The 21,775-nt window shown below is 50.2% G+C and overlaps 4 protein-coding genes across 6 annotated transcripts in view; 3 read left to right on the top strand and 1 right to left on the bottom strand.

Moving 5' to 3' along the window:
* Window positions 1-1,929: 1,929 nt before the first annotated feature.
* LOC116217469 (uncharacterized protein 114841037) lies at window positions 1,930-4,587 on the top strand. Of its 3 annotated transcripts, none has more exons than XM_031556961.1 (2): window positions 1,930-2,003; window positions 4,143-4,587. In XM_031556961.1, the coding sequence occupies exon 2, from the start codon at window positions 4,198-4,200 to the stop codon at window positions 4,534-4,536; it is 339 nt and encodes a 112-aa protein (XP_031412821.1). In that variant the 5' UTR covers window positions 1,930-2,003; window positions 4,143-4,197; the 3' UTR covers window positions 4,537-4,587. The 3 variants fall into 3 exon arrangements, with proteins under 3 accessions (XP_031412821.1, XP_031412820.1, XP_031412819.1); XM_031556960.1 differs by lacking the exon at window positions 1,930-2,003 and adding an exon at window positions 2,191-2,368; XM_031556959.1 differs by lacking the exon at window positions 1,930-2,003 and adding an exon at window positions 2,192-2,335.
* Window positions 4,588-6,068: 1,481 nt separating this feature from the next.
* GUCA1A (guanylate cyclase activator 1A) lies at window positions 6,069-9,362 on the top strand. Its single transcript, XM_031557016.1, has 4 exons — window positions 6,069-6,463; window positions 7,610-7,759; window positions 8,337-8,427; window positions 8,726-9,362. Exons 1-4 carry the CDS (start codon window positions 6,158-6,160, stop codon window positions 8,884-8,886), a joined length of 708 nt encoding a protein of 235 aa, XP_031412876.1. The 5' UTR covers window positions 6,069-6,157; the 3' UTR covers window positions 8,887-9,362.
* A 2,694-nt stretch (window positions 9,363-12,056) lies between these two features.
* On the bottom strand, window positions 12,057-19,817 carry GUCA1B (guanylate cyclase activator 1B). The gene is made up of 4 exons (XM_003212957.4): window positions 16,846-19,817; window positions 15,897-16,046; window positions 14,532-14,646; window positions 12,057-13,968 (listed from the first exon to the last, which is right to left on the bottom strand). The coding sequence occupies exons 1-4, from the start codon at window positions 17,047-17,049 to the stop codon at window positions 13,841-13,843; spliced, it is 597 nt and encodes a 198-aa protein (XP_003213005.2). The 5' UTR covers window positions 17,050-19,817; the 3' UTR covers window positions 12,057-13,840.
* Window positions 19,818-21,595: 1,778 nt separating this feature from the next.
* Window positions 21,596-21,775, top strand: part of WDR77 (WD repeat domain 77) — a 4,225-nt gene continuing 4,045 nt past the window's right edge. Inside the window, exon 1 of the mRNA XM_010724289.2 lies at window positions 21,596-21,654. Coding sequence (XP_010722591.1) covers window positions 21,596-21,654 — 59 coding nt within the window. The remainder of the gene's footprint in view (window positions 21,655-21,775) is intronic.

Here is a 21,775-nt window from a genome sequence, read left to right as displayed (position 1 = left end):
CGGCCGGAACACCTGGCCCCGCCCGGCCCCGCCTCCGCCAGGTGCCCGCCCGGCTCCGCTCCTCCTGCCGCCTGCCTCTGCTTCCCGTTCAGCCCCAGGTGCAGACACACGGCTTTTCCGAGCCGTCCCCAGCGTGGCGAAGCTTTTGCCCGACGGTTGTCTGTCTGTCCCGCTGTCCCACGAGCATAGAACGGCTTGATTTGGAGAAGACCCGCAAACGCCATCAGGTCCCACTGCCCTGCGGTGCACGGAGACACCCACAGCTCCATCAGGTGCTCAGAGCCCCATCCGCTGCCCTGGGGTGCAGCTGAGTTGCAAAGCCCCATTCACACATACGGATCCCCTACAGTTCCCTGCAAACACCAACCCTCCCTGCACACCCCGCACTGCTGGCAGCGGGGCTATTTCAGACACAGAAGCTGAAAGACAGTGGGAACTGACCCCAGATATTTTTCTGAAGCGTCCCACACTGCCATCAATGTCCCATCACACAAATAAGAGCTGAGGGTTAATGAGTAACCTTGGTTATTAATAAATGATGGGGCTTACAGGAGAACTTTAAACCCCAAATAATCGTCAGAACATAAACTCTGAAGCACAGCTACAATGTAAGGCCCTCCTTACATTGCAAGGTCCTCCTGTCTTGCATTTATTTCTGCTTCCATGCTGTTTTGGCAGTCAGAATGATACAGATTTATTTTCCAGTGATATCTATCACATATTTAATCACTTTTTGAAATCCCGCTTTCCACAGCATTTTCTTTATACACAAAGCACGGAGTGTGTGGGAACAGTGAAAAACAAACACTGCTGTGACAGGGCAAGAGGGAAATCCAACCACATCGTGAAAGGCCAGGCAACACCAAGACAAAGAGAGCCAACAAAAGTGGCAAATGCAAAAGGGGAGAGGAGCTGAGAGGCTGACCGTGTGAGCTCTGGGGCTGTTACAGGCTGTGATGTTTCAGAACCCCTTTCCAGGATGCAGCTGGATCCACCCCACGCCCATCCTGCAGGCTGATGCTGCCAGGGAAGCTCCAGGCCTGACCTGCTCTGTAATTAGTGGGGCTCAGCCCTTGGGACTGTTACCTTAACTGCTGCTTATGGGGAGGTGGAACGGAAGCAAACAAACATCTGTCTGAGTGCATCTCCTGCACGCCCCGGGTGAGCCTGGGGGCTGCAGCCATGGATCAGGGGAGAGGGGCACCTCTGGGAAGCAGAAATCAAATGCGAGGAAGGAGCCACATGCTGCCAAAGGGAGCGGTTTTATTTCACCAGCCGATGGGTGAAACAAAAGCATTGTTATGTGCAAAGGACACAATATCTCTGCGAGATATGCCAGGTGTATGTGCTGGGCTGATAGTCACAGTCTTTGACTGAACAAATGGAGCAGGGCGTGCAGAAAGGCAAAGAAAGTCACAAGAAAGGGGAAGGAGAAGAGGAACTGTTCTGAGGAGATAAGCCAAGAAAGTTCCATGGGATGAGGAAGCCTGGGCTTTGCACAGAGCTGCTTCACAAAATGCTGTTGCACCACAGAAATGTCAGAGGGGCTGTGAAGCTGCAGCACTGCTGTGCAGTGACAGGGAGGGATGATTCAGCCCCTTCCACCATCACCAGGAGTTCCTGCACCCTACAGATGGGGGTCATGAGAATACTTGAATGGAAAGAGCAAAAGCACACTAGGTGTGGTGCAGGCTTCTGCACAGAGCAGGCTCAGATGATGTAGTGAAAATACCCCACTTAGTGACAGCTGTATTTTAAGGGAGGCTGATGTTGTTGGTGAAGCAGGTGGGCTGCTGGGCTGGGTGCTTGCAGGGAGGAGCTGGGAGGACTGGGAGGACTGGGGTGGCTGCCAGCTGACTTCGTGGCACAGAGATAGCCCTGTGAGCACTGCCGTGATGGAACACTGCTGTGTGAGGCTCTCTTTGATCACAGGTGAACACCCCAGAACAATCTGCCTTTGCATCAGTGCAGGGAGCTGCACCCTGCAGATGCGGATCTCCCTGGTGAGAAATGCTTGTGCAGTGAGTTCCCCTGCCAGACCCCATAGAAGCTGGGAGGAGAAAGCCATGCAACGAAGCAGCTCGTGCCAAAAGGAATAGTGGGTCTGTGCTGCTGGGGCCACGAACTGGTGGTGGTGGCAGAGCAGCTGCATGGGCAGCCCTGGCCAAACCCCTTTGCCTTGGGGCCACCACCCTGGTGACACCACAATGGCCCCAGAAGCCCCAGTGCAGGGAGAGCTCTGCTAACAGGACCTGGTGGTGCCAGGGAGCAGCAGCATCTCTGCCCCTCTGTATATGTGTCAGTCCCTGTGCAGGGACAGTGACAACATCCCAGGGTAGGGCTGCTGCCAGCAGGGCAGAATACTCTGGTAACTCAGCCTTGCCCCTGTGACCCCACCTGTGGGGATCTTCTCTGGGAGTCAACAGGCAATGTGGGAGGGATTAGAGGGCTCTAAATGCATGGCTGAACAAAATAGGATTGCACAGGACTCTTAATCCCTGCTAGAGCTCTGCCAGTACCATAAATAGTGCCGTGGACGTGGAACTGGTGCTTCCCCTCCATGATCACGTAATCAGGTGCACCCACACGGGCACGAGGGATCTTTCAGTGCCCCAGAGGGTGAAGAGGAGGCCCCAGGGCAGGCGAATCCATGGCATGAGCAAAGCCCAGAGCTCAGCACTCCCCGGCCCAGAATCCTGCCCATCACTGCCCTATCGCAGGGCGCGTGCAAGCCTTGCACATCTCAGAGGCATCTACATGACTTAGCAGTTAGGTTTTCAAAGCAGTCAAGGCCTTGCCCACACACCCCAAATGCGCTGCCTTAATAATGCTGATGCCTCCCTGCTGGGTGGGTGCAGTTGCAGCAGCTCAGTCGTGTGTATACTTGTCTGTTATCTGTCAAAGCACACAAGGCAAGGAGCTGTAATCATGCATATGTGTGACTGTGATTAGTACTGAGCAAACCTCAGAGTGTTTGGAGCAGGGAACCACAAACCACAGTGCAAGGTCCGCTCTTACATCTTCAAGACCCAAAGCCCCATGGGAAGTGCTGGGAGCCAGGTTGTTTCCTTGCAGGAGGGACAGCTGATCTACTGCTTGTGCTGAGCTCTGGCCACAGGGACTTCCAGGCACTGGGCAGATGGCTGCATCTGGGAAATAAGTGACAAAATGAGGCGATAAGCCTGGAGGATCTCATCATTTCCCTATGAGGCTGAGGGAGATTTCTATAAATGATTCACTGGTGTTCCCCTCATAATAGGTTTAGCAGCCTCTGTTCAGAGCCAGATACGCAGAACCAAAATAGAGAACCAAGTAAGCCAGGGCGTCACGGAAACTGGGAAACCTCTTTATGTGGTTAAAAATAAATTCAGACAGCGAGGAGTTTATTTAGGACGCCCAGAAGTAAATAGGATAATTGCTGGGGGAAGAGCCAGTTTCCATCGGCACAGAGCTGCCATCAATGAAAACAAGATAACTGAGTCATGGTTAAATAACCATGGCAAAATAATTCTGCAGTCAGGCTCAGCCTCGAGTAGCCGGGGGGCACAAGGCAGGGCTGCTTGCTGGGCACACACCCACACCGTGTCCTCCTGCAAAGGGCTCTCATCCATATGGGTGGGATGGGTGCTTTGTGCTGCCTCTGGTCCGGTGCTGTGCACGTCTCTGGTGTGCTGACCTTGGTGGCAGGGACGGGCTGGCCTCACCAGATTCAATCATCCTGTTTTCCCCTTGGCACTGCTGAGGGCTGTGCCTCCAGGCTGTGCTTGCATGCTGCTGCTGCTCACGCCCCATTGCACCTCATGCATCAGGCTGGGGTAAGCTGCCTGCACAGCCTGTCAGCTGTGGCTGCTGCTTGGAGGAGTCTTGACACGGCAGTGGAAGGAACTCATATTGCTATTATTTATAGGTGTTATTACTGAGACCCTAATCTGGGACCAGGGCTCCACTGCGCCCAACACCAAAGGGAAAAGCAGTGTCCTCCAAGCAGTGGGGGATGAGCCCAAGTCCCTCAGCGTGTTTTGGTTTATGTTCATTCTGATTTTTGGACACTGGTACGCAATGATCACGTTGGGATGTTGAGCACTGCTGAGCGATAGCAGTGCATTTGTCCACTGAAAATGCATTTGTCCAACTTTTTTTAGGTGACTGAAACCCCAGAAGGCCACACATAGCAAAGACCAGAAGAGGGCAAAGGGAATGGGGGAGAGCAAAGCAAAGCAGGATGCTCCCCACCCTCCACCCAGCCCCAAGGGCCAGGGATCCCCAGCACAGCACTGCTCAGAGCAGACCTTGGCTTCCCGCTTCGTCCCCTTTGTTGCCCACACTGGGGGCCAGGAACCCGACTCCTTCAAGTTCCTCTTCTACACACGGCACTGCTCCAACTCATACAGCCCTTTCTACACCTCACAGCGGCCGACCTGTGGGTACCTCTTTCACCACGACACCGATCACACCAAGAAGGTGATGGACGTCCAGAGCGCTAACATCATGAAGTGGGGACCCATCCCAACTCAAAGCCGTAATGCAGAGCAATAAACCCAAGCAGTGAGAGCAGCTGTTGGTCTTCCTCCTGCTTCCCATTTGAAGGCACAGATCAGAAGTGACACGGAGCCAGGGGACGGGCGGCAGAGCTGCCCTACACACAGGGAAATTATTATTCCCAGTGGCTGTGGGGTGGCTGGCACATCTTTGTGCTGCTCTCCTGGAGCATCCCAGCCTTGTGTTCCAGTTGCAGTGTTAGCAAAGCCTCTGGAAACTGTTGGTGAGCTCACACTCACCCCTAGCACGCAACCCTGCCTCTACTAATGTGCACCCAACAACTGCAAGGCCTGGCTGTGCTTTGGGACAGGCTGCCCCATAGAGGCTCCAGGCACTGGGCACAGCAGGAGCAGAGCCAGCCGCAGGCAGGAGCAGGATTAGTACATCCAATTACAGTTCCTCGATCTAATTCCTTTTTCATAACTGTTTTATGCTTATGTAATGCCATCTACCAGAGCAGACCTATTCCTGATTTACTTCAATGCAGGCTCAACACCAGGCTCTGCAGGCAAAACTGGGCTCTTTGTCTTAAGGCTGTGATCTAAAAGCAGAAGTGCTATGGGACAGGTTCCCTGTGGGCAGCTCCACAACGACAGTGCCTGCAGAAGGGCCCATGCCACATCCTCAGGATATGCCCTGTGATCTCCCAGTCCTCCTCTGGGTGCTGTGAGGGTGGCTGTGGGGCTCACAGTGGTGCAGGAGCTTCCATGCACAGTATCTGGCAGCTGAATTCACACTTACACTTTACCATTCAAAGGAATGATGTTGCTTGTGTCCATCTCAGCACACTGAATATACCCTAACAGCATCCCTGATAGGAGCCAAAATGGAAATTTCCCTCTCTGAATTTCGAATTGATTTGAATTAGAGAGGCTGTGGATGCCCCGTCCATCCCTGGAGGTGTTCAAGGCCAGGTTGGATGGGCCCTGGGCAGCCTGGGCTGGTGTTAAATGGGGAGGTTGGTGGCCCTGCATGTGGCAGGGGGTTGAAGCTTCACGATCCTTGAGGTCTCTTCCAACCTGGGCCATTCTGTGATTCTGTGATTCCCACCTGGGAATCTTCCAGCAGAATAAGGCTGAGGAACAGCAATAGGGTGACACCACCACCAGAACATCTCAGTGCTTTTCTCTCTTTTTCTTTGACACTGATCTTGGTGCAAAAGCTGTTGTTCGTGTGAGTCCACAGAAAACTGTAAGTGAAGTGGATTAGGAGCTTACACCGTCACGGAGCAAATTCTGCCCTCCTAATCTTCTGCTGGGCTGTAATCTGCAAGACTTTCCCATTTTACCTCCTTTCTATTTTAAACCTGAATGCTTAATGCTCCTGGTGGGGGTCCATCCTGCTCCTCATTGGCTGAGGGAGGATTTGCTGGTACTTAAATGGCACCCTCTGCTCTGTGTCTTTATGCTTTTTGGTTGTCGTGCTTTTACATTTGCCTGAAGAGAGAAAGGAACCTGTGTCCATCAGCACCACTGCTGGACTGGGACCAGCACGAGGGACTTTAAAGGTGAGAAGGAGAACTTCAAAGCCCCAAAACTTCAGAACTCATCCACCAACCTCAGAACTCATCCACTGACCTCCAGTTTTGGCTGCAAAGTGACCAGCGCTCTGTGTGGAGATGGGGAACATGGATGGGAAAGCAGTGGAGGAGCTGAGTGCCACCGAGTGCCACCAGTGGTACAAGAAGTTCATGACGGAGTGCCCATCAGGCCAGCTCACCCTCTATGAGTTCAAACAGTTTTTTGGCTTGAAAAACCTGAGCCCGTCAGCGAACAAATACGTTGAGCAAATGTTTGAGACGTTTGACTTTAATAAGGTAAATATTGTCCTTCCCACTCTGCTCTGTGGGTTGGCTGCGTGCTGTTCCGTGTGCGATGGCGGGTGTTGGCAGTGTAGGTGTGCATCTGCAATGCAGGGCCTGATTGTCTGCAACCTCATAGATTGTAATTAGGCAATGTGAAGAAATGCAACAGGGCATCAGTCAGCAGAGCCTCCTCACCTGCTGACTGCTCTGGAAGAGGCTCTCCAAGGATTGATACTTCCCTTTGAATTTAAAGTTATTAAAATTGCAGGGTTTTATTGGGCATGCTGCGATCCCCTTAAAATGAAGTGCCCTCAAAGCCTTGGTGTTGTGACACCTTCTGTTTCCTGCAGAAGCCCAGCGTGGCACAAACAATGCTTTGCAGCACAGCTTGGGTGTGTTTTTCTGTAGTTATGAATTGTAAATGGATTGCAATGTCATTGATTTTGTTGCATGTGCTCTGCACTGGCAAGGAGCTGCCATTCCCTGCAGAGGTTTGCATGCAGGTCCTGAGCACCAGTGAGATGAGGATGATGCTTCATGCTTAGTGGGCTTAATCCCACTGAAATAATACAATTTAGGCTTTAAATGCTATAAAAGTGGTTTTGCTTATGCCTGGGCCCTTTCCTTGCTCGCTGCCTGGTGTTTGATTCCGTGCCTGGAAAAGGAATTGATGCTCAGGAGATCCCTGCTGGGAAGGGCTCAGCTGCGATTTGCACTAATCCAGCAGTGGAGCAGAGCAGATGATCCCTTCTGGAAGCTGCTCCATGGGAAGCCCGAGGCTTTGTTCATTGACAAAGCACCACCTTACTCTCTCCAGAAGACTTTCCATGGTTTTGTAGCATGCACCATTTTCCATTGAAGCGATTTGGATGGGAAGGCCATGGTACCGATATCAATAGCACGTGCCATTGAATCGCTCTGCATTTCAGCAAACCTCCTAGACACGGAGCAGCATGCAGAAGCAGCAGGCTGCTGGCAATGGAGCACAGCCCAGGACAGCTCTGCATGGCCCTGGATCCTTCATGGGTTTGCTTCTCTCCTGGAGGTTTGCAGACAAACCCCTTGACAGCAGAGAGGAGCTGTTACGTGTGTGCAGAGAGCAAAACGTTGGGTGATCCATCATAAGCCTGCTCCTCTTTGGCCTCTGAATTACTGCTGCTTTGCGTAGCATGATTCCTTTAGCATGGGGAGATTAATCCCTTGCCAGGTACATATGTCAAGTTTGCTCATGATGGCTCTGTATAGGTTAAATCCTTCTGCTTCTAGGATGGCTACATAGATTTCATGGAATATGTGGCAGCCCTGAGCTTGGTCCTGAAAGGCAAAGTGGATCAGAAGCTGCGATGGTATTTCAAACTCTATGATGTAGACGGGAACGGCTGCATTGATCGGGGAGAACTGCTAAACATCATCAAAGTGAGTGGGCTCTGCTTTTCCTGCTTCTTCCACAGACGAGGGCTGAGGGTTATTAGACACGGGTGGAGAGAGGCTGCAATGGGAACATCCCAACCCAACAGACAACTCCCTGTAAATCAGCAGGCACTGCCCAATGCTCCCACCCACCCTCTGCAGAGCACACTGGGACCTGTCTCACCCTGACCCTAACCCTAACCCAACCCTAATCCTAACTCAACTCTAACCCTCACCCTGGCCTTAGCCCCAGCCTTGAGCTGCCCCACACCTTGGTGCACAGTGAGCCCCCTGTGATGGCATGCTGTATGAGCATGGCCACTGCAGCCTGGGCTGAGATAAGCACTGAATTTAATCTAAGGATTTGCAGAGGTGAAGGGCTCCTGGCTTATCCCAGTATGCCCACTTAAGCTTTTAATGCATTGAGTGCAATTCAAAGTGATTTTAATCTCCATTATTTTAGGAAGGACTTACTTGTCCCTAAATGTCTGGAAAAAAGTGTATGTCAGATCACTGAGCTCCTTGTTGCAGTACATAAACCTGCACAGTATTCAGTACCATTCTGTGTGTCCTTTCCTTCCAGGCCATCCGAGCCATCAACCGCTGCAATGAAGCCATGACAGCTGAGGAGTTCACAAACATGGTGTTCGATAAAATTGATATCAATGGGGATGGTAAGGAAGTTTCCCATGCAAGTTAAGCTCTGCCCTCTCCTTCTCCTTCCCTGCAGCTGGAGCGATTCTGGGTGTTGGGTGCCCCATAGCAGTGGATGAGGGGAAGGTTTGGCTCCCACTGCCCTTCCATAGGTCCCTGTGGGCACCAGCGTGTGGGGCTGCGCTGCAGTGGGGCTGGGTTGTGTGCTATGTTTCAGCCTGTGCCACAATCCTGGGCTGGTGTGGGGGCTGTGGGTGGAGGATGAGGGCTGCAGGACATAATGAGACCTAACGAAGCCCTTCTGGCTGTGTGTCACAGGTGAGCTCTCACTGGAGGAGTTCATGGAGGGTGTCCAAAAGGACGAGGTGTTGCTCGACATCCTCACCCGCAGCCTGGACCTGACACACATTGTGAAATTAATCCAGAATGATGGGAAGAACCCACACGCTCCGGAGGAGGCAGAGGAGGCTGCCCAGTAAACTCCAGGACACATTCCTTCAAACTCTTCTTCCCCCTTCCTTTGCATTATTGACACGAAATGGGCTGTGACTGCTGGAGCTGGGGACTGTCCCAGTGCCATTCTGATGCTGTGACGGAGCACTGGGCACCCCATGAGCACAGGGACTGATGTCCCCTCCGAACACTTGGCCCTGCTGACACACAGCACTGCGGGGGGAGCACGGGGGGTCGATGCAGCACAACCTGCTGGGGACACGGCCGTGCCATGCTGCTGCAGGGCTGCCAGCGCCCACCCCAACTCGGGTGCCTCTGAAGGTCGCTGCTGTGTAGGGGTGTGCAGAGCCCCACCTCTGTGGGCAGGGAGAGCTGCAGCACGCAGGGTTCAGGTACATTAGAGCAGTCAGAGCTCTCACCAAGCCAGTGGCCAATGCCAGCACCCACATAGCACATGCATCTGGATGGGAGCTCAGCTCACACGAGGACTCCGCTCCTCAGTGGGACCTCCGTGGGGTACAGAGCTGCTGCAAACAGGAATGGGGCATGTGTTTATCTGCAGGGACCCCAGCTGGTCCTCTGCACAGGGATAATGTCCCTTTGAAGAGCAGAGCGGTGCTTGCTTGTGCCCAAAAAGCAGATCTGAGATGTTTCTTTCCATATATATTTTCAGAGTTTTCTCAATGTTTTCCCCAAAAGCAAATGGCTTTGGTCAACATTCTTTGATTTGTTGCTATTACATTAGCAATCATTAGTGATAACATAAGACAAAAACATCTCTGAGTTACGAAAAGGAGAGAGGCGAATGCAGTGGCTTTTCTTTGTTTTAAAGCATTAAAAACACAGAATGGTGCCTTTTTTCTAACAACAGTCACAACTTGAAGGGTATGCTCATACCTGGAACGGTCACAATGTCAGTAACCCCAGAGGGACCAGGTCAGGAATTCTCCTGCATGTCTCATCACCCATCCAACAAACAAACCCTCGCAATGCTCCGTGGCACCTCGAGCATCCGCTGCTTTCTGCAGGCAGCAATGGTCTCCATGCAGCTGGGTGTGCTGCAGAGATGGGCTCCACAAACACCCCAGCTGTGGGGAGCAGGCAGCCCCAGCACCCAACAGCACAGCGGGCTGAGCACCGTCCCCCAAACACCCACCCAGCCCTCCCTCCAGCACCCTGAAGTTTCCTCATCTGCTGGGAGCTGATTTCAGCACGATGAGGCAATGCAGGGCACCAGGAAGGACTTTGTTGTGTATCTCTGGATGCTTGCAATTCACAAGCGAATTTTTTGGTCCTTTTTTTTCCTGTGCACATTTTTCATGTGGGGGCAACTGTACCTGGAAGCTTTTGTACTTCCAATCTTATAGTGAATTAATAAAGGTGTTTTACAAAATCATTTCACCTGGTGCTTTTCTCTTTCTATCAATCTCCTGCTTCCAGCGGAACAGGTTAACTCTCTGACACAAGCTCTGACACAACCTTTGTTTTTGTTATGTCCTTCTGCAAGAACAGCACAAGCAAGGAAGGAGCCCTGGTTTCTCACAGTGAGCACTGCCTGCTGCTCTGAGTGCTGTTTGCATTGAAATGTTTAGCTTTCTTTAAGCAGAACTCACCCCTGGGTACACCTGGAGCAGCTTCTCTGAGAGTTCTGCTTTATTTCCTGGCCTTCCCAGGCTCCTGCTGCTTTCCCTCTGTTTCCTTCTGTCCCCATCCTGCCCCTTTCTGCTGCCCAGGGAAGCAGGGAGATGCACTGCGCTCCTGAGTTGCTGCAAGAAGCCCCAGCAGACCCGATTTCAATGCCATAGGAACCCCTAAAGACAAAGCTCCTCTAAAAGGGTCTGAGAACCCCAGCTGGCACCTTGCACCCCTCAGCACTGCTCTCAGGAGGATGTTTTCTCAGCCTCGATGAAAACAAAGTAAAAACAATGAAAAACTAATATTGTGACTCCCTAATCACACAGAATTGGTTTATTTTTCTTTTCCAAATGGCAGCAGCTGTGCTGGAGCCACAGACATGTTGTCAGTGATGCCAACAGGGAGAAACGTGCAGTGCAACACTTGCACTGAGCGGAGGATTTTGAGAGCAGTGGGTGCACCCATTGGGCTGCTGAAGCCCTGAGCTGCCCATTGGTTCTCAATACTCCCAAGGGGATCCCAGCTGCTCTGGGGATGAGCTGCACACAACGTTCTCCCCCGGGCAGCCACAGAGCCCCAGCGACACACAGGTGAGCCTCACCTCCCAGAATACAGACACAGATCAATAAAGAGCGTGGCTAAGCACAGTGTAACCACCCTCTGTCCTGCTCAGCTTCATGATTTTGGCTGCTCAGAGCTGCACTCAGCACATTCCCTCTCATAGCGCTTGAGGATGCAGTGCTCCCCACTCACAGCCCCTCACTCTCAGCCACCTGCAGATGCTTCACCTCCAGCTTCTCAACCCATTTATTTCACCTTCAATCCCACCCAACCCTGCGTGCATCAAACCTCAGAGCTGACGGTAAGGAGCTCAGAAAATCAGATGGCATTTGCCCTCTCCAAGCCATCCTGTTTCCCCATTTAGACCAACAAGAAATCCGATCAACCAAATCCAATTCCAGCTGGGCTGCGAGTCTGGAAAATGGATTATGCAGAATGTCTGACTTCAGTACCTTGATGTAAGTGTGAGCTGAGTTTGGGAGGAGATCAAAGCCTTTATACCTGTGGATCTAAAAGGAGGACTGAGACCAAAGCACCTTGTGATTTCTCAACAAAAGATCACAAGATTGGGAAGCGATTTTCCGCTGAGCTGCTCCAGCTCAAGCACCTCTGTTGTCCCCATCAGTGCCAGCATCCTGCAGCTGAGTCCCAAATGATTTTTTTGGTTCCTTCCTGAGCCTCACAGGGACGAACCAGAGGCCATCTCACTGCTGCACCCTCAGCTCACAGTATTGTCAGCAGCTCTGTCAAATTCTATTCAGAAAATGAGTATTGATCACACACACACTTGCCCGTGTCGTTGCATAGCAGCCATCAGAACTCCATTCCTGCTCTCTGTCTGCAACACCATCCCCACCTCTGCCTCACCAAGGTCAGCTGCTGCTCTTAACTCCCATTTTCTTCCCTTAAACTCTTTCTATCAGTCCTAAACACCAGAATGGCGGTCAGACATTCTGGTCTCCAGCTTCATTCTAGCAAAAAATAACTGCTACAAACCAACTTTTAATAAACCAACCTTTATTAAACGCACGATACAAAACTCCTGGCACCATCTGCTCGGTGTTAGGATGCCCTCTACCACCCCAGTGCAGGAGTGCGTGCACAGAGATGCACAAACTACCCGCCCCACTGGGAAGCAGGGCACCAAAACCCACAGCATTTTGGTTAAACCACGGCTGTGAAACTACAGCAACTACAGAACCATTTGAGTTAAGAACTGTGAGAAGCAGAAACGGAGTGTCACATTGCCTGAGATGCTGAAACGTGAGGGTTTGATTTGTATTCTGCCATGAGAACGTTTGTCCGAGAGGCTGAAAATCTGCAAAGTGAATCTTGTCCCCCAGGTCCCCATATCAACTGGAAGGGAGATGTTTCCTTCAGGTGGATAAACTGTTGACTTGAATGAGCCTTGAATCCTTCCTTACAGCAGCATAAGCGAGGAGTCTAATCTGCTCTGATAAGCAGGCATGCCATGAGTGAGAGGGTATTTACAGAGAGCTCTCAGAAAGGCTGTTTCAAAGTGGAAATGTACGTGCATTTGGTCTCCAGCACTGATTGTGCCCTACCCTAAACACTTCCTCCTATTCCTGGACTTAATCATTGGTTAAGTGGACTAAACTGCAAACCAGCAAAGTGGTGACCTGGTGAAAAGTACTACTGTCATGATTAAAGGCCACAAAAAAAACCCACAAAAACAAAAGAGAGATTGCCAGCTTCTTCATGGATGTGGCTTGGCCCAGTGATCCCATGGGAAAAGTAAAACAGGAAAGCTCAGGTAATTTTGCAGGTGAATATTTTCTTGTAAAGAAAAAATACTTCGAAAAATAAATCCAAGGGAAGCGAACCAAAGAATGAGGCCAACTCAAATTCTTTCATACGGGTAGGTAGGTATACGGGTCAGCTGTAAGAACAGCAGAGCTCAACCTCCAAGCTGTGCCAATTTTCTCTCTGCAGAGTGGCTCAATGAAAGTCCAGTGTAAAACCACTGTATCTCTTCAGTAATACAGTGGATTTGTCTGTCCCCTCCTGTTCTCCAGCCCTGCCAGCCGAGCAGTGTCACCTCCTCCTGGCAGTGACACTCTGAGCTCACCCTGCTCTTCCTGCAGCCCTTGTCCCATGTGCAAGGAGCAGAATCTGCTCTGCAGAGGGAGGCACTCGCAGTGACTGCTCCCCCTGCCCAGCCCATGTGCTGCCTTTTCCTCAGCTGTGTGCAGCTTTGGCTTACACAAATATAAACCTTATAATCTACAATACAATGGTGTTCAACCACTTTACATTATTAGTAGTATAATCCACTAAATATGCAAACACTTTACGAACCATAACAGTATTCCAGATGGTGCAGACTGTCATCAGAGCACCCCTATTGCTTTTGGGTTAGCATCTGTTATCTGCAGACATCCATGATGCAAACAATGATGCTGCCCTGCACAGAGATGGCACCGCCACCACCAGGACTTCTCACTTCCCTGCTCTGTTGCCTGGACCAGATGCTGCCCAGGTCCTGCTCCACTTCACCATGGAAAGTTTGTTCCTCGGGGTGTAACCAAAACCCAGAGTGGCATTGTGTACACACAGAGACTTATTCACCGACCAAAAATAGTCTCTGTGTCTCAGGAGTCCTCGCAGCACATGGGATTAGAGTGAGATACGGCTTCTTCAGCCACTGCAGTTTTCATCTGGATGCTGAGATTGTATTGACAAGGAAAGCCACTACACCCTGGAGTAAGAGAGCCACAGCCACAGTCTGCATCACATCTTCAGCCGTATCAAAACTGGGCTCCCTCAAAACAAAGCACTTTTCCGCCTCTGCTCTGAGATCCATCCCCCAGGGTTTACATCCATTTGCAACATCTTCATCACCCACTTGTCCTTCCTGGCCCCATCGATGAACTCATCCAGGGACAGCTGCCCTGTGTGGGAGGTGAGGAGGACAGGACAGGGAGACAAAACAGGACAGATCAGACACAAGAAGAGGACAACAGGAAATGAAAACCACCTCCTGTGTTTTCCCCATACAAACTCTACAGGTCAGCTGGCTAAAAAAGGCCAATAACAGGGTTGTAACCCCATCCATTCATTCCATCCTCCCCCCATCCCTTTGGCTAGTATGCAGTGCCACGTTAGCTCACAAGGCTGAGCCAGGATCACAAGCACACCCCGCAGGCACCACTGGGCTGCAGTTTACAGGCTGGGATGCACTCTGTGGCTGCTGTGGGCTCTCAGAGAACAATGCTGGTGCAGCATGCAAACAGAACAGTGATATTTTACATTAAAATAAGAACAGATTTCCTCCTGCTAGACCAAGCTCCAGAGCTCTCAGCTCTGACCATGAACAGACCAGAACCAAACCCAACTTGTCTGAGTAATGCGATCATTCTAAGCGATTTCTTGATAAACATAATTAAAACCAGCCTGCCCAGCAGAGATAACTTTTCATTATGCATGAATGCAATCTGAGCCATCAGTTCCTTACCATCCCCATTCTCATCCACCAGCTGAAATATCCTGTCCACAACCTCCTCTGGTGTGAGCAGTGGGGTCCTCTCCTCCACCTCTGACCGACACACTTTCTTCAGCTTGTAGATGGACTGAAAGGAAGATCACAAGTCAGAAATAAGGCTTGGAAAATGAAGAGCGGTGATGAAATTTACTGTTTTACCAGCAGTGCAGAGGCCTTTTACAAAGACTGCAGTTTTAACCTCTCTTGAGAAAGATCCACCTCTGATCTTACGCTCACACGACTAGGGATTGCTTTATCTGCGCCTTGAAGCTGTTTACTCTCACAGAACCTGGTCAAGACCTCAGAGCCCCCTTGGAAAGAAAAGGCAAGAGTTTCAGATAGGAAAAACTGGCTTTTCAATATGACTTTTTCCTAAGGCCAGAGCAGAGCCAAAACCAGGCCTGCCAACACTTCCCAGCCCCCCTGGAGCTCCTGCCTGAGCTGCAGGCCCCGAGCCTGCAGCATCACATACCCTAACTCCTGCTTCACTTTGTCATTAGAAAATGGCATTTTCCACCTCCGCCTGACATGACAGCCACCTGCTCATCATTATCTCCGCTCATTAGGCTGAAGAGTTTTGTCTGATGTCTTCCCAGAGAGGGGATTAGCGAGGGCCTAACACAGCTCTGGCCAATTCCAGTCTGACCTCAAAACCATAATTGAACCTGCCCAGGTCCGGCTCCCAGATGCTCCCCACCTGCCCCTGCAGGTGACACACTGGTTGCTATTTCCCAGCTGCTGGCTATCCAAAGGACTTGATTTCCACAGCTGATTCCTTTTGGTATTGCATTTACCCCCAAATCCTACAATATCATTGAACCTCATAAATACGGCCACAAAAGGGTGAAGCTGTGACTGGCACACTCCCTGAAGGATTTACCTGAAGTTAAAGGCCACTTACCTGTATCTGCCTGCTAACCCACATGCCTCCTCACACATCTTCACAGTCACTAATTAAAACTAAGCACGGAACAGAAACCCAGAAAGGACTAATTACAAATGGGATTTCTTTGCTAGTTTGTGCCTCCCAGCATATTCTCAGCTGCTGTGCAGTCAGGAAGCCTGGCTGCTGGGAGGAGCAGGGCTGAAGCATTCTTTCTTTGGCCAGGACAGCGGGCTCTGACGTAAAACATCTGACAGAAAGGTCTGAGCAGAAACCCAGAGCTCACAGCACTGCTGTCCTCACTGCTGGGCTCCACCAACCCTCTGACCCTTCACCAGGGTCAGGCACTGTCGCTCTGCTGCCTTGAAATCTCAGGTATCACAAAAACTGAGTGCATCACAATGTTGCAAAGAACTGTGATTGCTGAAATGAGAGATGAGGCAATGCCAACTTACCTCAACAATTTCTAGCAGCTCAGGTTTGTCTATGCAGCCATTCCCATCCTTGTCATACACTTTGAACGTCCACCTCAGCTTGTGCTCCAGTTTTCCTCGTAAAACAAGATTCAAGGCAGCCACGTATTCCAGAAAATCGATGGTGTTATCCTGAAGGAAAAAAGGAGAGTCTCACTGATGCTTAACTGGCCGTGACTGATAGAAAACCGCTTACAAAACCTCAGTGCAAAACTGCCAGACCATATTGCATGGGCTGAGAGTATCTGTGCTGCTTTGAATACAGTCAAGAGCTTCAGAAAAATAAGACTGTCAAGCATCCCTTACCCATTTCAAGATGAGAAAGGCAAACATATTACACTTCTATGAATATTACAGGAGAGCATTATGCAATCTTTTGCACTAATATATGAGAATGTATAAACTGCAACTAAACCAACAAGCCTGCTTGCCCAGGAGCCTTGGGGAAAGCACCCCAGGAAAGGCTGCCTCATTTTCCCTACAGCAAAAGGAATCCATACCAGGAGGTCCGAATTGGACAACATTCCTTTGCTTCTGAGCAACTGCAATCAATGTTTTGTTACATGCCACCTGCATGTATGTACACGCACTTCTTGTACTGCATATCAAGTCACTGTAACCCCCCTGGCATAACAGATTTTTTCCCACTCAGCCTTTGCTAATTGGTGTCCTTTTGGTAATACTGTCACAAATACGACTGCCTACACTTAAACCTTTCAATCCATCTACAAACACTCCAACAAGGATGTTCTGCCTTTAGTCTGTATGCAGATTTGTGAGGCCATCCCATGCAGAACACACTCAGTACGTGCCCCTTCTGTCCCATGAGAGCACCATGACATGGGTGGGAGCTGCACCAGAAGACCTGCATCTTGCAGGAGGAAAGGTGCTGATCGCTGACAAACCAGCATAAGAATTCCTCGCTGCTTACCCCATTCTTATCAAAAGCTCTGAACATGTTTTCAATGTACTCTGCTGCTTCGTGGTTATCCTGGACGCCGAAGAACCTCTTGAATTCATGCATGAAGAGGGTTCCGCTGGGACATTCAACCACAAATTTCTTATACCATTCCTGTAATTCAGCAACATCAATCTCTGTCTGTTCCCCTTCAGCGTTGGTAAACTGCTGTCCCATTTTGCTCCGTAAGAGAAGAGAAAATCCAAATCCCTTTGCTTGTATGCTCCTTTATAACACCTTCAGTTGCTTTTTCTTTTCCTGGCTGTTCCGTGCCTCTATTTGATGTGAATATCGTGACTTCGTGTTGCTGCTGTCTTTTAATTTCTCCTTCCCCAGGCTGTGCCCACCTCCCCAGCTGCGTGCGCTCACTCGGTGCTCACAGAGCTGTTCTCTGCGCCGGGGCAGAGCAGCATGTGGCAGCAGACACGTATAAAAATAACTAAGATCATTAGGAGATTCCCACCCATGAGCCACAGAGACCTTCAGATGTTCTGGGCTGTGCCCTATTTAGAAGCAGGCTGCAGAGGCTCAGGGTCCTCCTGCACATTAACACCTTCGCACTGAAGAATTTGGGAACTCAGCTTCCTTTTGCACATTGCCCACATGCTGTGTTCACTTCATTATGTTTTTCATTAAAAAGAAGGATAATAAGCTCCCTCACGTTAGTTTTTCTAATGGAGGCACATATCACCTGTTTGCAGGGAGTGCTCTAACTTTTCAGTGAAATAAGGCAGGTGAATGAGAAACACTGAGAGCAAACCCTGATAAATATATACAGCTCCACTCACGTGGGAGAAGCTGCTAATGTTAATGGGACTACTGACATAAAAAATTAATTGAATGCCTACTACAAGCTCAACTCTACACAAAGTGATAAAGAATTGAATACGTGGAGGCAAATGTTCCTATTGCTCTACATGATGGACATTTTCAATGAACAGCAATATATCTTTTATTTCCTTTCTATACAGAAACTGTATTTTTAAAACCTGAGGCCTCTTTATTCCTCTTCTGTGCATTTGGCAGTTGAAGTACTTCTGCTTGCCATGTCTAGCTGTAATACTGACCTCCTCTTGCTCTGTAGAAGCCTGGTATGGGGCTGGTCACAGCCACCTGCTGCCTAAAACCCCCTTCCCACCACCGTTCCCTATTCCTGCTGGGGCTGCCAGCCCTGATCCTCATCATCCCAGGTGTTTTGAAACCGACCACTTATCTGTGTCAGCTGGAAAGAAATGACCTGTAGCTAAAAATGTGCCTGAGCCAGGCTGATAGCTAGATAGGATTCTCCTTTTAAGAGGATTGGAGTAGCGTTAATAGGAAACAATAGACTCCCCATTATAATAATATTAAAGACCATCAGGATTTAAGCTGTTCTTTTTTGGAAGCAGATTGGCTTGGGAAGAAGAGTTTCTAATATGGAAAAACAGAGGTCAACAGTCAGTCTAAAATTTGCTGCTGTGGGAGTATTTTGCGTCTGCAGTGGGGCTTCCTCTTAATCTGCTTACAGCTGTCAATGAGCTGCCAATAGCAGTATGTGTGCATGGGGAGATGCCTGTGTGTGTGTGCAGATCTGCAGAAGTAGAGCACAACTGGGGGTGTCAGTAATTCGCAGTGTGTGAGGATGCCCAGGCAGTGAATAATGGATTCACTTCAGGATCTTAAACACGAAGAGGACAAAAGCTGCTCAGCAGTAATGCGATGGGTGGGGAAGACCAGGGGAATTGTTGGGAAGGGTAAGGCTCTTCTCTTTCAATTAAAGTCAGCTACTTGGGCTTTCTAATTTGGAGGAATCGTGTTTGTCCTTCTCTGCACCTAGAATGCAACAGAATTACTAAGATTAATTCTTCCTTTTACAAATGCTGTGGACAAGTTTCACCCCCCTGAGATAACTCATTGGCAATGGAGCACTGTGACACCTGAACTTCATAGGATCTCATCATTCAGCCAGACCTGCTGGAAAGCACCTTTGCCAACCAACTGTTACTGCGGTATTACATTTGTTGTATTCCCCATTCCATTTTCCTCAATTGACATTCCTTGATTCATTTCACCTGATACCTGGTGAGGGCAGGGCTCTAACTGGGTCAATGAGCTTGCAAGAAGCAGAGCTGCTTCTGCTGGGAAACGAGTTGGGGGGCTCTGCATGGCTCTGCAGCACATTGAAGGGTTCTGCACCATTTTGTGCGGCGCTCCTGTGAGCAGCTGCATGCTGGAATGTGAGCACTGAGAGTGCACAACAAGACTGTGCATGCCTGGGACAGTATGCTGCCTCATTGCATAATTGTGTTTTGCCTTATGGGAACTTCGTGATCTGTTCCCAGGACAGAAAATGGCTCCTTGTTGTTTCGATGACTACAAGCTTTTCTAGCTAGGAACAGAGGACTGAAAGAGACCTGAGCTACAAACTCTGCCTGGTGCTGCTGCTCATATCAGGGCATGGAATCAGGTTAATACAAGTACTGATGTTATTTTGGTACTGAAATGAAATATCATCACTCCTGGTATGAAAATTGCCCTGCAGACACTTGCTGCCCGAAGCATGCACTCTGCAGACTACAGACACAGCTGCTGCCCCCTGGCCAGCAGGACATTACTTTGTGAAGGACAGTTTGTCAACCAAAGGAGTTCTCTGCATGCCTCAAAAAATAGATGCAGATCACTGTAATAAAGAGCCTGGTTCTATTCGGCTCCTTGAAGGATTCTGATCAATGCTTTATAGAGTGATACCTGCTAAGAAATATCACATGAGCAATTTGGGTGATGAGTTGCAAAGGGGAATATCTGATTACGCATCCCCAGAGCATTGCCCATACAACCGAAACACTGCAGAGTTTCCCCATCGACAGCGTGGAAAAAGAGACGGCTCCTTTCCTGTCAGCTCCCCAGCACAACGTGCTGCCACATGCTGCAACAGTGCCCTGGAGGAACTCAGGGAAAAGCCCTGCAGAGCTCTGTGTTATGTGCCTGGCAGCTGCAGCGCCCTTCACAGAATCACAGAATGGCCCAGATTGGAAGAGACCTCAAGGATCACGAAGCTCCAGCCCCCTGCCACATGCACGGCCACCAACCTCCCCATTTAATACCACACCAGGCTGCCCAGGGCCCCATCCAACCTGGCCTTGAACACCTCCAGGGATGGATGGGGCATCCACAGCCTCTCTGGGCAGCTGTTCCAGCACCTCACCGCTCTCATAGGAAAGAACTTCTCCCTGACATCCAACCTCAATCTCCCCTCCTTCAACTTCAAACCATTTCCCCTTGTTCTGCTGTTATCTCCCCTTTCCAAGAGCTGACTCCCCTCCTGTCTGGAGGCTCCCTTTAGGTACTGAAGGCTGCACTGAGGTCACCCTGCTGCCTTCTTTTCTCCAGGCTGAACAAGCCCAGCTCCCTCAGCCTGTCTTTGTAGGGAGGTGCTGCAGCTCCCTGATCATCTTTGTGGCTCCTCTGGACCCTCTCCAACAGCTCTCTGTCTTTCTTGTATTGGGGGCTCCAGACCTGGATGCAGTACTGCAGGTGGGGCCTCACAAGAGCAGAGCAGAGAGGGAGGATCACCTCTCTGTCCCTGCTGAGCAGAGGCTGGGGATGGCTGCAGCGTGTGGGCAGTCCTGGCTGTGCGAGGAGATCAGCTGCTGTGAGGCTGGAGGTGCAGTGAGGGCTTCACACATTCTGTACTGCTCCATCATTTCAGGCACAGCAGCATGAACTTTCCTTGGGATGGGCGGTCTGCAGCATCCCCAGGGAGGAGCAGAGCTCTGCCCAAGGAACATTCTGAGGTGCTCTGAGCATCCGGCCACCAATCTGAACCACTCCGACTTTTCCCATCACCAGCAGACAGCAGTGCAGGTGACAGGAATGTGGGGTGGATGTGCTCAGTGCTGGTGCTGAGCTGCTCAGCAGGAGATCAAAGGTCTCCCACACTCTGGGAGCTCAGCCCGGTGTCTGAGTGTCTCTTTGCTCACCACACCAGCTATTGCATTGCCCCCATCCCTGGAGGCATTCAAGGCCAGGCTGGATGTGGCTCTGGGCAGCCTGGTCTGGTGGTTGATGACCCCGCACATAGCAGAGGGTTGAAACAAGATGAACATTGTGGTCCTTTGCAATCCATGCCGTTGTATGATTGCACATGGCAGGACTAATAACATGGAGGTGTTATTAGAGGAGCAGCTGTCCCTCACTTTCCATATCAAAAAAGTTGGAGAAAACCAACCAGCCAAATCTGAAGTTCACCACCACAGCATAGTCCTACAAAGAAAACATCAACCTTAGATGTTTCTCTCTCATTGCCAGACATTTTGCTCTGTTCTGGCAAACTCCTGCTCATTGTCACTTCCAATAGCCACGCTTCAGTGACAAATGAAGGCTGAAAGGTTTATCTTTCACGTGGCATCTTGCAAGGCACACTTCCCAAGGAAAATACAGAGTTCCATTTTCTGTTCGCATGAAGGTTTTCAGCATTCTGCACATTTAATTCCTAAATCTTGCTGTTGCACTGAGCTCTGGGGGTGGGTTAGTCTTCCCAAAGTCAGGATTCAGCAGCGTCCACGGTGTTCTATGATGGAGGTGGAGGGAAATTCCCCACTGTTTGTTCTAGTTCATTGAAACTAAACGGGGAAGCATTATGCGATCTCCTGAAACCAAGATTCACCACTGAGTCACGGCTCTCCACCTACAGGGAAAAGAAACGAAAGGCGAACGAGAAGCGAGACCGGCGGGATGCTGAGGGATGCCGCAGGCAGCGAGGAGGGTGCGCGCAGGGCCGGGGCTGCGGGAGGAGGAAAGAAGGTACGGCTTTGTGAGAAAGCGGCTGTGCGCTGATCTTTTAAGTTTTTAAGGCTTTAAGTTTTGGTTAAAACGTAATGGATGGATACGCTGGGCCAAACGGGTTATGAAGTGAGGGGGAAGT

This window comes from Meleagris gallopavo, chromosome 28 (genome assembly GCF_000146605.3).
Source record: "Meleagris gallopavo isolate NT-WF06-2002-E0010 breed Aviagen turkey brand Nicholas breeding stock chromosome 28, Turkey_5.1, whole genome shotgun sequence".
NCBI lineage: Eukaryota > Metazoa > Chordata > Aves > Galliformes > Phasianidae > Meleagris > Meleagris gallopavo.
The sequence above is the reverse complement of the archived record's forward strand: the minus strand, read 5'-3'. Positions and strand labels throughout refer to the sequence as shown.